The 19,823-nt window shown below is 47.2% G+C and overlaps 1 protein-coding gene across 1 annotated transcript in view; it reads left to right on the top strand.

Moving 5' to 3' along the window:
- Nucleotides 1-19,823, top strand: part of LOC119956726 (RNA-binding protein with multiple splicing 2-like) — a 75,349-nt gene that overhangs the window by 45,176 nt on the left and 10,350 nt on the right. The window contains 3 exon segments of the mRNA XM_038784063.1: nucleotides 628-705; nucleotides 8,202-8,240; nucleotides 10,773-10,883. Coding sequence (XP_038639991.1) covers nucleotides 628-705; nucleotides 8,202-8,240; nucleotides 10,773-10,883 — 228 coding nt within the window.

The following is a 19,823-nucleotide window of genomic DNA, read 5'->3' as shown; positions in this document are numbered from 1 at the left end:
CTCTGCCTTTCTCGCCTTCTCTGCCTTTCTCGCCGTCTCTGCCTTTCTCGCCGTCTCTGCCTTTCTCGCCGTCTCTGCCTTTCTCGCCGTCTCTGCCTTTCTCGCCGTCTCTGCCTTTCTCGCCGTCTCTGCCTTTCTCGCCGTCTCTGCCTTTCTCGCCGTCTCTGCCTTTCTCGCCGTCTCTGCCTTTCTCGCCGTCTCTGCCTTTCTCGCCGTCTCTGCCTTTCTCGCCGTCTCTGCCTCTGTCTCTGTCTCTGTCTCTGTCTCTGTCTCTGTCTCTGTCTCTGTCTCTGTCTCTGTCTCTGTCTCTGTCTCTGTCTCTGTCTCTGTCTCTGTCTCTGTCTCTGTCTCTGTCTCTGTCTCTGTCTCTGTCTCTGTCTCTGTCTCTGTCTCTGTCTCTGTCTCTGTCTCTGTCTCTGTCTCCCTTTCTCTCCCTTCCTCTTCAACACAGTAAATCTACGTTCCTCGAATAAATATTGTTACTGGATGCGTGCAGCCAATTTGCACCCACAGCTTTCTTGCATCCGCACAGTGGAGGGAGAATCTTGTCCTAATTCTTGTTGTGGTGGCTGTAACCGGAAGGTGGCGAGCACTTTACTCAACTTTGCTTTTTGTTTCTTTTTGTAGGTCCGTACACTTTTTGTCAGTGGGCTTCCTATGGATATTAAACCCCGTGAACTATACCTTCTCTTTCGGCCATTTAAGGTAAGATTGGTTATAACTGTACGCTGCTGCCCAGCGTGGCATATCTTGTGCGTTGCCTCCATGTGCTCTGCAATAGTGGGCGTTGTGGATCTAAGTAGGCTGCTCTTTCAGAAGGTTGGTGCCAACTGGATGGGCCAAACGGCCTCCTTCTGCACTGCAGGGATTTGATGGGAACTTCTGTCAGTGTTGAGCAGTGGTCTATCAGTCTTTCCTATAGCAAAACTTTAAATCCTCTCGGCCGACTCCCCTCGGGTTACGGGCTCGGGTCTGATGAGTTGATGCCAGCCCGGCACTGCCAGGGTGGCAGCCTTTTCAGATGAGTTGGTGAAGTAGGACCAGTTCTGCCCCCTCCAGTGATTGTGAAAGATTGCATGGCTTTATTGTTGAAGAGGAGCAGACAAGTTCTTCGATTTCCTGACCAATATTCGTCACTGAAATTGGCTAAAAAAAACAAAAGAGGGTGATCACATTGGTTTGTTTTTTGGGAGCTTGCTATGCCGGAGGTGGCTGCCAAAGTACTGTTTGGCAGCCACTTCTGGCATAGCAAGGCTGCAAAGTGTTTTGGGAGGTGCGGTGGTTGTGAAAGACCTATTGGCTAGTCCCACAGACTAGCCGAGCAACAGTCTGATGTAGTCATATTGACTAAAGCATGCCTTCTCCGACCCTGTCAGCGCCATCCCTTGGTATGCCCTGTCTCACTGGCAGGGCAACCCCACTAGGAAGTGGCACTGCCAGTAGCACACAGCCAGGAGGGAGTTTCCCCTCGAGTCTTCAACATTGACTCCGGACCTTCATGAAGTCCCACGGCGTTGGGTCAGACGTGGGCAAAGAAACATCTTCTCGATAACCATCTCCTGCCACTCCCTCCCCGCCACCCCCCACCAATTAGGGGGGAGCACTGAGGGTAGCAGTGGCACAATGTCATCTGGGTGGGGGTTTTCGATGTCCTGCACCAGGTAGCAGTACTACCAATTGATGGATCTGGATGCCGGACTGGGCCTGCACCAGGCGGTGGTGTGAGGGAACCAACAATAAGATGAGAAAAACCTACTTCTCTGTAGTCACTTTGTGCAGATGCATCTGTCCGTGGCTGTATTGGTCGGACTGATCCAACTATTGTCATCGCAGACCAGACCTCAACAGTGGCTAGGATACTGGTCTCAAAACACCGATATTGTACTTAAGACTCTGCAGAAAGAGTTTCGCACCTGGAGTAATTTGCATGGAAAGAATAGGGCTTTCGTATTTCTAAAACCACTTTTATTATAAACACAATATTAAAATTTATAACTCTGCACTTGAAAAGGAGCCACTTACACTTGCACCTCAAACACTACTTCATACCCCATTAAGCAACAAGAAACTAAACGTACGGCTGCCAATCCAGCTGAAACCAGCATGGCATAAGTAATTCCGTTTCACAGATTCTGACCCTCTCTTGTTAGAGCCCCTTCAGACTCTGGCTGAATATCTTCTTCAAATGGCTGCTTCCACTGGGTTGTTTTAGCCTCTTCCTGGTCTTCCGACAAGACTGCTCTGCTTTTGAACCTTGCTGGGAAAGAAAACTGCATTTTCCCGTGGTCAAAACGAGCAAGATCTTCCAGATCCGAGGTCAGACTTCACTTCCAAAAGCCTTTCTCCAAAACCAGAACACTTTCTCTATATATCTATATACTATCTGCAGGCAGCAAAGGCACATTAACTGCCCAGGGACCTTCCCAATCAATCTGAGCACTAGCCCAGACTGATAAACATATCTCTTGAACACATTCCTTTAGCCCAGACTGATGAACACATTCCTTTAGCCCAGACTGATGAACACATTCCTTTAGCCCAGACTGATAAACACATTCCTTCATCACTTTCATCTGTGGGCTGCTAATCTTGCCCAGAATTAGAATTTTTTTAAAATGACTATTGCAAACAAACGCATTCTAACACCAGGTTTTTTAATCCTTAAATTGCCCACTACATTTCTAATCCAATTTTCCTAACCTCTTCCAATCGTTACACATTGAGGAAACCTTCCATCATGCTACCACTGTGCTAAATCAGAGATCTCAAACAGATCGAGCAACACTGAGCATTCATGAGGTGCCCTGGACCATCAGCAGCAATTGCATTGTATACAGCCCCAATCCGGAACTTCATCGCCTGGCATTCCCATTCATGAGGGACTCCAGCATATCGGTGCAAAGTTGAGTCTGAAACATTTGCAACCATCAAGGCTGTGACCGTGGCCTCTGCCTGAGGTGTCAGGCTTCAGCGGGTTTGATTTCACCCCTCACATGTGATGGAAGGCATTGACCCAACAAAAGTCCAGAATATGCCCTAGCCCAGCTGTTCCAGTGCAGCTACGACTCTGGCCTCTGGCCTCTCCCTAACCACACATGGGGAAATTGCATGTCCTATTCACACAACGCAGGGAGAATCCAACCGGGTTAATTACTGCCCCATTGCTTTATTCTTGATGATCAGCAAAGTGACGGAAGGGGGCATCAACGGTGCAATCAAATGGTACTTGCCCACGGATATTCTGTTTGGGTTCCGCCAGGGTGAGTTGGCTCCTGACCTCATTATAGCCTTGGTTTAAACATCGACAAAGAGTTGAACTCCAAAGGTTGAGGTGAGAGTGACTGCCTTTGAATTCAAGTCACCATTTGGCAAGAGTATGGCATCAAGGAGCTCCAGCCAATCTGGAATCCATGGGGATTAAGGGGAGGGGGAACTCTCCTCTGTGCAAAAGATTGTTTTTGGGGGGGGGGGGGGGGGGGGGGGGGGGTGGCACATCATCTCAGGACATCGCGACAGGAGTTCCTCAGGGTTGTGTCGTAGACCTGAGACCATCTTCAGCTACTTCACCAATCACCTTCCCTCCTGAAGGTCAGAAGTGGGAATGTCGCCGTTTACTCATCTCGCTGTGGGTAATAACTGTGGCCCACTCCGGTGACTCCTACATCCCTAATGTATTTGTTGAACCTTGCTGGGTGGAGAGCCTGCCCTTGGTGAGCGAATGTGGAAAAGTTTCCGTGCAGTTGGTTGATCAGCAAGTAGCTCTTCAAGTTGAATTGAATGTGATTTGATTCCAGACAGTTTGTGGAGCCAGATGTGCTAATGTTGGTAGAAAACTTCTGCTTAACTTGAACATGGCTTCGGGTAACAACCGCCAATCTTGGACCGTAGTTTGGTTTTGTGTAAGAGTATGTTATAGGGCTTGAAAATAATTGGGTCGTGCTTGGATTTATAGCCTTGTGTTTAACACTCATTAAACATGGTTCATGGTCTTTCTAAAGCAGAGTGGGTCTCTTGGCCTCTTCCTTTCATTGGCCACAAGAAAATAAATCAACCCATTAGGATGAGTTTTAAAATTTAGCTCCTTGAAGTGAAACTGCATCAATAAGCCACATGAAAGGAAATTTTACATCCAAACAAAATGTGATGAAAGGAATCTATAATGCACCCTGGTTCCCACGCTGCTGAATGGGTATGTACCCAACAGAATTGGGTACCTGAATCAGCAGCTGGATTTTCCACCATCATCTCGAGGGAACTTGGGAATGGGCAACAAATGCTAACCTAGCCAGCGACACTGAAATTATTTAATTTTATTTATTTTTATTTGCTCTGCGACCAGGATTTGGCAAAGTTGCAGTGCAGACATCTTGAATTGGGGTGGGCCTGGGAATGGTGGGATGTCTCATTCTTGGTCCCTCTACACGTGGTGCTGTGGAACCTGGAGCCCACCTTCAGGCCATCAATCTATCTTCAAATTAATGACCCTGGTGAACTTCCCCTCTTCCTGCCTGTAGTAGCTGCTGGAAACTCCATTGAGGTTGAGGCGTATTGAATGAGGCCTAACCGTTTTTCAAATGGTGATCTGAGTAATAACCACTGGATAACTGAGCTGGCCCTAAGGTGGATTTTATATGGGACCTGTCTTGTGATTAATCGCTAACATCAAATTTACCAAACAGGAGGAGGCAGTCCGCTCACCAGCTGAATGCCATGTTCCAACTCTTGGTCTGTCGTGTTGGAGGTTACATCCTGAATTCCAGTGTCTTTATTAATAATCTTTATTAGTGTCATCAGTAGGCTTACATTAACACTGCAATGAAGTTCCTGTGAAAATCCCCTAGTCACCACATTCCGGCGCCTGTTTGGGTACACTGAGGGAGAATTCAGAATGTCCAATTCGCCTAACAAGCAGGTCTTTCGGGAATTGTGGGAGGAAACCCACGCAGCCACGGGGAGAAAGTGCAATCTCCGCATTGAACCCGGATCCATGGCCCTGTGAAGCAACAGTGCTAACCATTGTACTACCTTGCCGCCATGTGATCTGCCCCTTTTTCTCTCATTACCCTTGGAGGGGGGGGGGGGAAAGAGAGGAGAATAATCCTCCTCAAATCCTTCTGCCAGTGACTTTAACCGAACTCGTGCTCCCGCCCTTGCGTGCTGCCACCAAATCAACCTCCAGCCCACCTGATCTTCCCCTGATAACTAAAATTCCCCAGTCTTAAAACAAAATGTTTGTTCATGATAAAAAAAAAACATCCCAATCTTTATTATGCCCTCTTACAACTAAAAGCTGTGAGTTGATGGTTAGTGATTTTTCACTTTCTGCCTGGCTAATTTTCATGTTTTTTTTTTAACCCGAGTGGTGACTTGGGCAATTTTTAACGTTTCTGCAGCTCAACACTTGACAGAATTCCCACTGAGATACTATAATCAACGGCATGCTGAGAGAGCTAAAATTTGTTTTTTGTCAGGGGCCACTAGATCAAGGTTAGCACTCTGCACACTCTTCCTCACCACTGACTTGCCTCCGATACTGAGGCAGCCTTTGTCCATATGCGGCAAAACCTGGGCAATTTCTCAGCTTTGTGCTGATAAGTGGCAAGTCGCCAAGTGTCCGGCATTCCTCTCCTGTTGGAGAGGATCTAACCAGGTCCCCATGACATTCAATGGCTTTGCCATCACTGAATCCCCCACCATCCACAGCTTGAGGGTTGCCATTGACCAGGAGCGCAGCCCCAAACACATACACACATTCAATCTCTCAACCATTGATGGAACAGTAGCGGCCGTGTGTGCCATCTACAAGGTGCACTGTCTGAATTCACCCATGTTCTTTAAGCAGTGCCTTCCAAACCCACGGCCATGACCATCTAGAAAGACCAGGGCAACAGCCACAGAGGAACTCTACCACCAGGATGTTCCTCTCCAAGCCACTCGCCATCCTGACTTGGAAATATATCGGCTGTCCCGTCACTGTTGCTGGGTGAAAATCCTGGCGCTTTCTACCTAACAGCATGGTGGTTGTACCTACACTTGACAGAATTCCCACTGAGATACTATAATCAACGGCATGCTGAAAGAGCTAAAGACAGCAGCGGTTCAAGAAGGCAGCTCACCCACCACCTTGAGGGCAATTAGGGATGGGCAATAAATGCTGACCTAGCCAGTGACAGCCGCATCCCATGAATAAATAAAGAAGCTACATTTCGGGGCCCTATTCTTTGTATTGCCGGCCAGTGTACAAAACAATGTGTAATGTATCCTTGGATTGATGTCAGCTGTACTGCTACATTCACAGTGCGTACATGGGAGAATTGCTAAATTTGGGCCTCGAAGATTTTGTGGGCAGTTTGACAAATTCTCTTGCACGAGCTAAATTCCAAATGTTCAATGTAAATGCTCTTTTGTGCAAAATTAACTTTGCAGGCAAGAGGCAATAACTTTGAGTGCCCCAGTCTAATTGGCTCTTCTTAAATTGCATTTTAGCTTTTGACTTAGGAATCTTCCATGCTCATGAGCCTCCTCAGCAACTCTGGTCCTCATTTTTGTTCTTTAAAAGACAGTAGTCCTGGTGCCTTTTTCAACTTTGGGACATTCCAAAGTACGTAACAGCCAGTCAAGTGCTTTCTTTAAGAAGCGTCGCCTTTGTTCCGATGCAGGGCTGCGGCATTCAATTGGGAGATCGGGACACCAGGCAGAATTCTCATTCCCTTGTTCTTCATCTTGTACCCAGGACTCGCAGAACATTTTGCCCAAAAGGATAGCTCCTCCAACAGTGCAACACAATGTTGGCGAGTAGGCCTTGCCTCAATTTCCCCTCAAAGCCAGAGCTACTCGTTGAACTACATCTCATTCCAGTGGTCCAGTAGACTGAGATGCTGGCCTTTATTCACCCCCTCGCACGGTAGCACAGTGGTTAGCACTGGTATTGGATTTGCCCATTTAATGCTAACCGCTATGGTCAGCTTCACAGCTCCAGGGTCCCAGGTTTGATTCTCCGCTTTGTTCGCTGTGCGGAGTCTGAATGTTCTCCCCATGGTCCATGTGGGTTTCCTCCGGGCGCTCCGGTTTCCTGCCACAAGTCCCGAAAGTCATGCTGTTGGGTAATTTGGACATTCTGAATTCTCCCTCCGTATAACTGAACAGGTGCCGGACTGTGGCGACTCGGGGCTTTTCACAGTAACTTCATTGCAGTGTTAATGTAAGCCTACTTGTGACAATAAAGATTATTATTACAAAAATAGGAGCAAAGCCTTTGGGCATCCCCGACAAATGCCTTGACTGTAAAACCTTGCAGATGCTTATTGTAAAACCTAACCTTCCTTCTGTGATCTGGCAATCAACTGGCCCACTAGATTCTGCCAACCACATGACTTGTGTTTTAAAAAAAATATATATTTAGAGTATCCAATTCATCTGTTCCAATTAAGGGGCAATTTAGCGTGGCCAATTCACCTACCCTGCACATCTTTGGGTTGTGGGGGCGAAACCCACGCAGACACGGGGAGAATGTGCAAACTCCACACGGACAGTGACCCAGAGCCGGGATCTAACCTGAGACCTCGGCGCCGTGAGGCAGCAGGGCTAACCCACTGCGCTGCCCTCACACGACTTGTGTTGATAGTAAAATAGGTCCCTTCGCGCTCTGGGCAAAATCTCCCCATCCTCGTTTGCTGCTGGGATGATCTGGTTCAGCTGCTGAAATGAATTGAGAGTTTTGGCTTGAATGCCAAATTTTCTGTTCTCGCTCTCAACAGGTCCTGCTAGGGAGGAGCGAATCCCACCTGGGGTCTCTGCCGTGAAGTCTTAGTTTCTCCCCAGTCAGTGAGATACTTGTGTAAAAATAGATTTTAGTTTTCAAAAAAAGACTCTGCCTTCAATTGCCCCAACTTGTGCAGAAGTGGATCCTGCTGTTTATAATCGAAGAGATGTGCATTGAGCAGTTTAAATTCCCACGGTTGGCTTAATTGTAATCTCCTCTTTTTTTCCCCCATATGCCTTCACTTTCAGATGACGTTTAACTTGTTTGTCTTTTTGGAAATCTGGTATTGGATTTGCCCATTTAATCTCACCTGCCTTTGAACTGGGGTGAATTCATAACAGTGCACTTCATTTTGAGATGTACTAACACTTTTTGGGTCCTGTGTGTGATGTTAAATTGTAAAAATTCCATTATTTCCATGTGTTTTTCTTTCCCACAGGGATATGAAGGGTCGTTGATCAAACTAACGTCAAAACAGGTATTTATTTTCCCGTTTTCCATGAGTAACCTAGATGGGGAATTTTCTACATTCTAGTTTGACGAATAGTTGAGGCCTTTGCATAAAAGTGGGGAATCTGGCAGGAGTTGCTATCCCACGCCATGGCACAATGGTTAGCACGGCTATCTCTCAGCGCCAGGGACCTGGGTTCGAATCCGGCCTCGGGTGACTGTCTGTCTGTGTCGACATGTTCTCCCCGTCTCTGCGTGGGTTTCCTCTGGTGCTCCTGTTTCCTCCCACAGTCCAAAGAGGTGTAGGTTAGGTGGGGTTATGGGGGTAGGGCGGGGGAGTGGGCCTAGTTTGGGTCAGGTGCTCTTTGAGGAGTGCTGTAGACTTGATGGGCCAAATGGCCTCCTTCTTCTGCACTGTAGGAATTCTATATTCCAATTTCGAGAGGTCGTGCTACCTGAACCTGAAGTGGGCGTGTATTATTGTGGCACAACTTTCCCGTCATTCATTCTAAACTGAATGACCTCTTGGGACAGTATCTTGGGAAGTGAAACATTGGTATGTTCAATATTACTCAGTTAAAGTTTTTCTTTGCTATGTGGGAGAGGGATTGGGGGGGGGGGGGGGGGGAGATCATGGTGCATGGAGGGAGCTCAGAAGTGACTGTCGTTTGACTTGCAGCATGTGTTCAACAAAAGGTTATGCCAGCATGGTTTTGGTGGAGCTGTCAAACTAGCGCTGGGGCAAGTTCCATGTAGAGGTTTACGGACAAGAATTTTTTAAATTATGGGGAGCCAATTTTCATAAGGTATTGTTGGGCAGTGGATTGAGTTGGGGGTTGGCGTGGGATGATTTTGGACCAGTTGGGAGTTTGAGAGAGAGAGTCCCAAATGAGCAGTTTAGTGGAAGGATTGTATTGTTTCATTACATAACCAGTTATGAAAGTTTAAAAACAAGATGTTTCTAAAAGATATCCAGGTGTATGGGGCGAGATTCTACCAATTGCGGAGAATTGTAAAGGCTGCCGTGGGACAGGCCGTGACCCACGGCAGCCTTCACGCCCACTTCCGGGGCCGATTTCCCCCCCCCCCCCCCCGGGCGGGGCTAGGAGAGCGGCCCCGTGCGTCATGGCGGCGCGGCCTTGACGACGGTCATCAAGGCCACACGTCAAGCGTTATGCAGGCTGACGCGGCCAATGATGTCGGCCGCGCATGCGCAGGTTGGACAACGCCAACCCGCACTTGCGCAGTTGGTGTTTCCCTCAGCCGCCCCATCAAGACGTGGCGGCTTGATCTTGCGGGGCGGCGGAGGGAAAAGAGTGCGTCCGTTATGGACGCACGGCCCGCGATCGGTGGGCACCGATCGCGGGCCTATGCCCCCCTTGGCATAGCCGTGGTACTGCTGTGCCAATCGGGCCCCCAGATGCCCCAAATGGGCATCTGGCGCCCGTTTCACGATGGTAACAAGCAGGTGTGTTTGCTGCCGTGTTGAAACGGGTGTGAAGGCCCAGCCTCTCGGCCTCTGAGAATCGCCGCTCGCCGTAAAAAAAAACAGCGAGGGGCGTGGGGCGTTTGGGGGGGGGGGGGGAGGAAAGAGAGGTGGTGAAGAGAATAGTGGGAGGGCGTGAAAAATGTCGGGAAGCCCTCCTGCTATTCTCCCACCCGGCGTGGGGGCGGAGAATCGCGCCCATGGTGTTTGAAGTAGAAGCATGCTCTGGTTGAATGGTAGAACAGGCTCTCGGGAACAGGTTCCTAAGCTGAGTTAGTGATGAATTGAAGTTAAACTTGCTTCATCAATGTAGGTTCATTGTTGCTTCATTCACCCGAGGAAGGAGCAGTGCTCCGAAAGCTAGTGTTTGAAACAAACATGTTGGGACTTTAACCTGGTGTTGTAAGACTTCTTACTGTGCTCACCCCAGTCCAACGCCGGCATCTCCACATCAATGCTTCATCAATGACCAACCTTCAGCAAAGCTTTCTTTATTCTGTATGGGATGTGGGTGTCACCGGAGGCCAGCAGTCTCCTATCCCTAATTGCGCTTGAACGGAGTGGTTTGCTCGGCCATTTTGGAGGGCAGTTGAGTGTCGAGCGTGTTGCTGTGGGTCTGGAGTTGCATGTAGGCCAGGCTGGGTAAGGATGGCAGATTTCCTTCCCTCGAGTGACATTTAGTGAACTAGCAGTCATAAATATTTGACTTCTATGCTGCCAATTGTAAAGGCAATGTGTTTGAAGATTGAATTCCAAAGTATATATCTCTAACGAGGTTTGTCGAATATGGTGTAGCCCCTCGATCTTTAACGATCAAACTTTCCATCGTTTCTGTCATTCTTCAGTGGATGTAATTATTGAAGAGGTTGGACTGTGCCTGGACTTAAAGCCATTTAAGTTGAGGGTGTAGTGGACCTCTGTGTATTGCGTTAGAAGTTAATGAATGTATAACCTTTCATTGACCCCAGAAATCTTCAGCGGGTTTCGGCCATTCACTTACAATCCTGGCCAAGAGAGCGGGTCTGGTAATGATTTCAGGAGATTAGTTCTTAATATTGGACGTTTGGTTTTCAGGGGTATTGGTTCCAGTGCACAAACACCTGCTCACTTGTGAAAGTTTATGGCCTGGAGTTTCTGCTGGACTGTACTGATGTCTTTATGGAGCAATTTGACCAACCCAAAAAGGTCAGGGGGGGGGGGGGGGTCCCATTGTTTTCTGCTCTCAAAAGGCTGGGACTCCTCTCCACTGGGCATAGCCCCAGGTTGAGTTGTCAAACCTTTTTTTTAAATTTTTGTTTCTGTTAATTGCGTGGACCCCCCCAGCTGTAAAGAAAAATCACTCGGCTGCTTATGATACAAGGACACTACCGGGCATCCTTTTTTAAAAAAAATTGGCCAACGTAACTTGTAAATGGTTCGGTCTGTTTTGAAAGTCAGTCTTCACTTATTTAAAATTGGACCAAATCGTATTGGATTGGGACACCTGATTTTTTTTTGTAAAATACCTATGAATTAAAATGTTATGGATTGAATACTTTTAGACTACACTCTCAATTGCGCCCGCTCTTGGAAATGTTTACATGTGGCACTCTGCAGATTAGTGAGAAACATGCGTAAACCAGTGCGATTATAAACCAACTATCGGACCTGTTTTATAGATCTCACCTGAATCTGTGCCCCCCCCCCCCCCCCCCCCCAAATATATATTGGGGGGGTTTCAGGTAATTGCGATTCTTGATGGTAAACAATGAATTGGGCTAAATTTGAGGATTGCTGAAGATAGACGTTTTGCCGAAGCTTTTCATCTGGTACTCATCAGAGCAATACGCAAGAATAACAATGTCAGGAGAAACGGCCTCTTTATGGAAGAGGGTGCTGATTGGTTGGCATGTGGACTCGTGAAGAATGTGCCAGTTGATGGTGACTTAGTCTTTTAACACCTGACATTTTGCCTTCATAAATATGCACAAATTTCTTCTTTTTTTTTTTTAAATGCTTTGATCTAGTTAGCACTGCTGCCTCAGTGTCAGAGACCCGCATTCAATTCTAACCTCTGGTGACTGTGTGAAGTCTGTACATTTCTCGTTGGGTTTACTCCCATGCTGTGCAAGTCAGGTGGGGTTACAGGGATGGGGTGGGCCCAGGTAGAGACTTGATGGGCTGAATGGCCTCCTCCTTTGCAAAGGGATTCTATGGATTTAAATTAGTAATCCATTTCGCAAAACTTATCTTTTAGGGCAGCCATGCATGTCAGCTACCTGAATATGTCCAATGTTTTCTGTCCATTTCTGGGAAATATTGTTACTGGCACTAAATTCTACTTTTTAACCATGGCAGCAGAATTCATCTTGACTTCTGCAACATTTTCACCTGAATTAAAAGTTGTCTTCATCCTGGTCCTTGATTCCAGTGACGTTTCCTATTGAAGCCTCTTGTAAAATTCTAAATGTAACCCTCGACTCTGGGTCATTATTTTAAAAAAAATTTTTTTTTTTTTGCTCCCGTTTGAAACCATTAGAGGCTCAAATGGTGGAAAAGCTCGGCAGCATCTGTGAAGAGAGGCCTAAATTTTACGATGCTTGTGCACCCGACTCCATTGCTCAAGAAGTTGGGCACTTGCCCCAACATCAGTTCGCATGAGCCCTCCGTTGGTGGATGCACGTGGGAGTTGGGACGTCCGCTGACCATTATAGAAGATCATAGAATCTACAGTGCAGAAGGAGGCCATTCGGCCCATCGAGTCTGCACCGGCTCCCAGAAAGAGCACCCCACCCAAGGTCAACACCCCCCCCCCCCCCCCCCCAATCCCAGCAACCCCACCCAACACCAAGGGCAATTTTGGACACTAAGGGCAATTTATCACGGCCAATCCACCTAACCTGCACATCTTTGGACTGTGGGAGGAAACTGGAGCACCCGGAGGAAACCCATGCGCACACGGGGAGGATGTGCAGACTCCGCACAGACAGTGACCCAAGCCGGAATCGAACCTGGGACCCTGGAGCTGTGAAGCCATTGTGCTATCCACAATGCTACCGTGCTGCCCACGGTAAACGGTCATTGAGGTGCATTAAGGAGTCAAAAGCGATGCGTGGCCCATCTATGCTCAACGGTTGGTGGGTGGGCTAACTGGTCAGGTGACCTTTAGCTTCGACCTCAAACCTGAGCAGGATGTCTGACTGGACTTAAATGAAAGTAAAAATGGGGACTCGGGGGTTTTGAGTCCTCGACGTACGTTTCGCACCAGCTGCCCGTTGATTGGCCGGCCAACGTGAATTGTGCTTTGCTGCTGGGCGTGCATTTCGCCTCCCCTTGTGGGACCTGCCGCGTATGCACTCTGACTGTTAACTCAGCCTGAATTTTGCAATCAGGAGCATCGGAATTAGGATCAGACGTCGGCAATTCAGCCCTTTGAGTCTGCTCAGTCATTCAATCAGATCGTGGCTGATCTCTTCCTGGTCACAAATCTGCCTCCCCGCCTGTTGTCCATATCCCTTTAACATTGTTTTTAAACAAAAATATATCTGCTCCTTGAAACCATTAATGACTCCGATTCCACCACATTATGGCGCAGCGAGTTCCACAAATTCACCGCCCTCTGCGAGAAGTAGTTCCTCCTCATCTCGGTTCAAACAGAGTGAGAGATTTAATTTACTGTCGGAAGATTTCACTGTTTGGCTTTTCCCATCCATTGATAAAGTCACCGTGTAGCTCAGAGCCTCCAATGGTTTCAGGCAGAGCTCTACGCTGGCTGGGACTACCTTTCTGCTTATTGGTGGTGTCTCTGTTTGGAGCCGCTGGTTGCAATTTGGGAATTTGTATTCATGGAATTTGGTCTACATTGCTTTAAGAAGGTTTCTCTATTGCAAAGATCAATCGAAGCTGGGATGAGATTTACAGCAGTGTTATAGGTAACAAGTGTTCAAAAATCCGAGTTTGTAGTTAAAAGAGCAATTCCTCCAAGCAAACCAGACTGTCTTGTTTCATACTGTCATATATCCCCGTGGGAGATCAGAAATGAGTCAGTTAGCAACTTTGTAACGCAAGGGATAGGAATCTGCTTTGATCTTAAAAACCTTTTTTTATGGACAGTTTTTAGCAACTCAAAGTGAGCGCATTGTGTTTATTGAACCAGCCAAGGTGCAGCCTGGCACAGTTAGATGGCTGACTCATAGGTTAAACAAGGAGCATTGCAATGCAGCGACCTACCTGTGATCTCTCTGCTTTACCCCAGTTCAGGGAACAGAAATTAGTAAAGCAGATGGGTGTGTGTCCAAAAACTAACAACTTTTCTTTCAGTAAAGGCGTTAAAAAAAGCCTCAATTTTGACGATTCCATTTTTTTTTTTTTTGCCTGATCCAAGTTGAGTTGTGGCCCAAATGATTGCCCGGCAACTTGTGTACAAATTCAAACAGCAAATGTTTGTCCCATTTGAAAGCGGTGTCAAGTAGCCAATGCAAAATCTTCACATTTGAGGGTTTAATGAGTTGGAACATTTTTTTTTAAATAAAAATATTTCATCTATTAAATGGATGTGATGCCATTTTACTGAACTTTCCTCTTCAGTATCTGGAGTAGCGTGCCTTCTGCAAATTTAAGCTAACTTGAGTCTAAAATAAATGCTCGCTCAATTGCTCATTGAAGCTTTACCAAATTCTTACAGGGGTCGCCAGGTTAGATACGGGAACAATGTTCCCCGGGCGGTGGACGTCTCGAACCGGGGGAGACGTGGTTCTCACAGTCAGGAGTAGGCCATTTTGGGACTGATGCAGAAGTTCTTTACTTTGAGGGTGGTAACACTTTGAAATTCTCTACCCCCCCCCCCCCCCCCCCCCCCCCCCTGGAGGGCTGTGGTGGCTCTCACGGTGTATGTTTTACCACCACGATTGATTTGATCTCTAGATCGTAAAGACACCATGAGGGGGACGGGGGACGACAATGACATGTTAAGATGGAAGGTGAGCCACGATCTAGTAGAATGGTGAAGTGGGCTCGAGGGGCCTATTCTGTTCCTTGATATTAACTACCGAGAATATTGTAAACCCACAAGAATTGACCTTTCATGTGAAGAAACTCAGCAATAAATGACCGCATACCGTGCAATGAGAAGTTTAAGCCCCCTTTACTTTTCGGATAGTGCCATTGCCCATCCTGAGGTGGAGGTAACATCTCATCCAGCTGATGGTGCTTTCCGAATTTTTCATATTTTGGATACAGACACTTCACTTGAACATGACTTCCAAATTTAAAACTGAAATGAATAAATGAACCAATCTGTGAAAACCCCTTTCACCCAATTCCTGCGTTTTTTTTTCAATTTATTGCTTCATGGGGTGTGCTGGCAAGGCCAACTAACTACTCTTTGATTTGAGTTGTTTTCTCGGTCATTTTGGAGAGCTGCTGAAGAATCGGCCACGGGGCAACGGATGGTGCGATGGTGTTGCCACTGGACGGGCAACCCAGAGCTCCAGGGTGATATTCTGGGGACCCAGGTTCAATTTTTAAGGAAAACGGGGGAAGGAAAAATCAACCGCATGTAGGCCAGACCAGGTAAAGATGGTAGACTTCCTCCCTTAAAGGACAATAGTCAAACAAATGAGTTTTCATAGAATTTAAGTGCAGAAGGAGGCCATTCGGCCCATCAAGTCTGCACCGGCTCTTGGAAAGAGCACCCTACCCAAGGTCAACACTTCCACCCTATCCCAATAACGAGTAACCCCACCCAAAACGAAGGGCAATTTTGGACACTAGGGGCACCTTTCGATGCCAATCTATTGCCACTAGCTCCATATTTATTAATTGAATCTGAATTCTGCCGTGCTGAGATTTGAACACGTGTCCATAAAGCATTAGCCTGGGTTTCTAGCCCAGTAACAGGGCCATTATGCCACCACCTCGGTTGCCCCTCCCCGGGGTGTTGAATATAGTTAGTTGCTGGACAGCTGTTATCAATTGCTTTTATTCATGTGCTACAAAATGCAAATTGGCTGTCCTTTGCCCACATCTGCCAAGGGGCTGGTTTAGCACACTGGGCTAAATAGCTGGCTTTTAAAGCAGATCAAGGGAGGCCAGCAGCACGGTTCAATTCCCGTACCAGCCTCCCCGAACAGGCGCCAGAATGTGGTGACTAGGAGCTTTTCACTGTAACTTCGTTGCAGCCTACTTGTGACAATAAGCGATTTTCATTTAATCTGTCCATAATGCAAGGCTGTGAATTTATTTATTGATCGACACGAGTGTCCAGGCAAGTGGTGGGCTGTGTAGTTGACTTGCACTGTTGTCCTCTGGTGACTTGATTCAGGAAGGGATTATTTGCCCAGCAACACGTTTTTGATGAAAGTTGTATTAAATTAAGCTCCTGAACAGTGTGGGAAGGGTGTAGATTACGCACAACAATGGCAACTGTTAAATGTAATGGCACTGCACCAAACCCAGCAATTGGGACTGTCCAACCCCAACCTTATTCTGTCTGTGCCCAGTGTGGGTGCCATGGTGTGTGAACCCAATGCTGTGGCACAATACTGGCCCATGGGCAGAGCAATGGGGGGCTAAAATCGGGAAGGCGCCAAGTGCAAGATGGTTCTTCAAATAGTACTGGGCCAGTTTTCGGATAGTACTTATTTCTTTGTTCTCAATAGTGATCTTCCCCTGCCTTTTCTTCCCCTGCCTTTTTTCCACCGAAATGTTATGAGCAGAATCTTATAAATTGAAAGCCATAAAAGGATTGACAACTTCTACTCCCTTAACTCTCCCTATCGACCTAACCAAGTCAACCTGGTCGTTTTGGCTTTTGAATGAATTGGCTTGTGCCAGTAAGTCCACAATGGTGACATTGTATCAATTGTATAACCATGAATTTCTGTCGGAAACAACTGAATTGGCCTTGCCGATCTCGCCATTTATGTAGGTCAAGTTTACACCCAGCCTGCCAATATGTCCAAAATCAGTTTTCTTGTGATATTGTGATGGTCAGCAATTAAAATCGATGGAAATTAGATAGTCAATGTGGTTTCATGACTTTAAAAACTCATCAGTTGGGTCTTTTGAGCAACTGGATCCAAGTTATACCTCTTGGCTGTGAGCCCTGGGTCAAAACTGCAAAGAAATAATAACATCCTGGGTGTTGGCATTGCCTAGCAACTGAAAATGGACCAACCGCATAAATGCTGTTGCAGATCGGGGACTGTGAATTCTGTGGCTGAGCAACTAGCCACCTGTCTTCCCAAAGCCTTGGAGCAGGCACCATTCCGGAACGTAATGAAAGCATGCAGCTCACCCTCAAAACCGTGCAAGCAGAATCTTTGGACGTCTGAGTAACTAGGGGCGACACGTGGCACCAGGGGGTAGCACTGGGACTACGGTGCTAAGGTCCCAGGCTCGATCCCAGCTCTGGGTCACTGTCCGTGTGGAGTTTGCACATTCTCCCCGTGTCTGCGTGGGTTTCACCCCTCCGCCCCCAACCCAAAGATGTGCAGGTTAGGTGGGTTAAATTGCCCCTTAATTGGAGAAACACTTATTGGGTACTCTTAAAGTTTTAAAAAAAAATGGGGGGGAAAGATTATTAGGGGATGACAGTCTAGATGGAGGCCATTTGGCCCATCCTGAGTCTGCACTGACCCTACCCTGGCTCCCCCTGCCCAAACCCCACCTAACCTGCGCGTGTTTGGACTGTGGGAGGACACTGGAGCACCCGGAGGAAACCCACAATGACAGTGGGCAGGGAGAGAGGTGAAAGACACCAGGCAGGCTGGCGGAGATGGGAGAGGGAGGTGAAAAAGGAGCGAAACGTGCAAACTCTGCACAGCCGGTCACCCCAGGTTGGCCTCTTAACACTGGTGCTGTGAGGATGCAGCGCTAACCACTGTGCCATATTGAAAGGCTGAGCCGGCTCGAGGGCAATTAGGGATGTGTAGTAAATGCTGCTTAAGCCAGCGATGTCCACATCCCATAAACAAACCAAAAGCAGTTCACCTCCTGCCCTGGTGGATGGGCAATAGATCCCAGTCCAGATTGATCCTGCCAGGTTATGGGGTGGGCACTGGTATTTATATAGTTGCACCAAATGATCCTGCCAACCAGAGTAATGCCCAGAATATGGGGAAAACTTAATACCCTGCGATATCCCCCCGAAACCTCTGAACAGCTGAAGTCCCAGTAATGCCCATGTTCACTAATTCTGTAACTTTGCGCTGCCTGTTGGGGAACTAGATTCTTGTTGCCTTTTCACCAGCTGTCACTGCCTTTGGGTTACTGGTAACTTTGGCGACACTTTCCATTTTACAGAAGAGGGTGAAAGTAGCAATTGCTCAAGTATGGAAAGGTGGAAAGGAGCTTGGCAGGGCTTGAGGAGTTATAGGAAGCTGGCCCACAAGGTTGCAAATCGGCATGGGTGAGAATGCTTCTGCTGAACTGGTAATGGTGCCAGAGGGCTACCCTCGAACATAGAACATAGAACACTACAGCACAGTACGGGGCCCTTTGGCCCTCGATGTTGCGCCGACCTGTGAAACCATCTGAAGCCTATCTGACCTACACTATTCCATTTTCATCCATATGTCTATCCAGTGACCACTTAAATGCCCTTAAAGTTGGCGAGTCTACTACTGTTGCAGGCAGGGCGTTCCACACCCCGACTACTCTCTGAGTAAAGAAACTGCCTCTGATATCTATCCTATATCTATCACCCCTCAATTTAAAGCTATGTCCCCTCGTGTTGGTCATCACCATCTGAGGAAAAAGACTCTCGCTGTCCACCCTATCTAACCCTCTGACTATCTTATATGTCTCTATTAAGTCACCTCTCGGCCTTCTCCACTCTAACGAAAACAACCTCAATTCCCTGAGCCTTTCCTCGTAAGACCTTCCCTCCATACCAGGCAACATCCTAGTAAATCTCCTCTGAACCCTTTCCAAAGCTTCCACATCCTTCCTATAATGTGGTGACCAGAACTGCACGCAGTACTCCAGGTGCGGCCGCACCAGAGTTATGTACAGCTGCAGCATGACCTTGTGGTTCCGAAACTCAATCCCCCTGCTGATAAAGGCTGGCACACCATATGCCTTAATAGCCCTATTAACCTGGGTGGCAACTTTCAGGGATTTATGTACCTGGATGCCGAGATCTCTCTGTTCATCTACACTACCAAGAATCTTGCCATTAGCCCAGTACTCTGCATTCCTGTTACTCCTTCCAAAGTGAACCCCTCACACTTTTCCGCATTAAACTCCATCTGCCACCTCTCAGCCCAGCTCTGCAGCTTATCTATGTCCCTCTGTATCCTATAACATCCTTCAGCACTATCCACAACTCCACCGACCTTCGTGTCATCTGCAAATTTACTAACCCATCCTTCTACACCCTCTTCCAGGTCATTTATAAAAATGACAAACAGCAGTGGCCCCAAAACAGATCCTTGCGGTACACCACTAGTAACTGAACTCCAGGATGAACCTGGTAGCATTAAAGGACAGCAAACCAGCCCAGGGAAAGATGAGCCAATGAGCTTTCATTTGCATTAAGGAAGATGAATGCTTTTCTATTATACCTTTATATTTTCCAGTTTAGTTTCCTAAAGTCTGCACAGAACCCAAAAATGGTTGCTTGACCAATCCACAGTGAAAGTAACACAGCCCTCAAGGTACCTGAACCTATTTGACTCCAGCTAGGGCAAGTTTCGGCTGCCTACTAAAATTGGAGAATGTTGTTCCGCTAGGATTGTGCTGCTCCTTTACAGTCTGGACGACTTCAACATTTGCAGCGTGCACTGTGGTTAAAGAGAGAGGATTGATGCATAATTTATTTTTCAATAGGAAGCCATTCATGAACCCGCAGAATGGGAACTTAACTTCATTGTAGATAAAATACTGTGGATGCTGGAAATCTGACATTGAAGCTTGTGCTGGATAAACTCAGCAAGTCTGGCAGCATCTGTGGAGAGAGAAACAGTTAACTGGTCCATATGACTCTTTTCTTGGAGTTCGAGTCTACAGATTTGACGTTCCCATGTTTTTATCTCCATTAACCAGTTTTGCTCTCCGTTAAATGTCAAGTGCTCAACAGTAGATCAGATTTAAGTTGTGAACTAATCAAACGAGGATTTATGGACATCCCCATGCTCTCATGAC

The sequence above is a fragment of the Scyliorhinus canicula genome, chromosome 24 (assembly GCF_902713615.1).
Source record: "Scyliorhinus canicula chromosome 24, sScyCan1.1, whole genome shotgun sequence".
Lineage (NCBI taxonomy): Eukaryota > Metazoa > Chordata > Chondrichthyes > Carcharhiniformes > Scyliorhinidae > Scyliorhinus > Scyliorhinus canicula.
The sequence above is the reverse complement of the archived record's forward strand: the minus strand, read 5'-3'. Positions and strand labels throughout refer to the sequence as shown.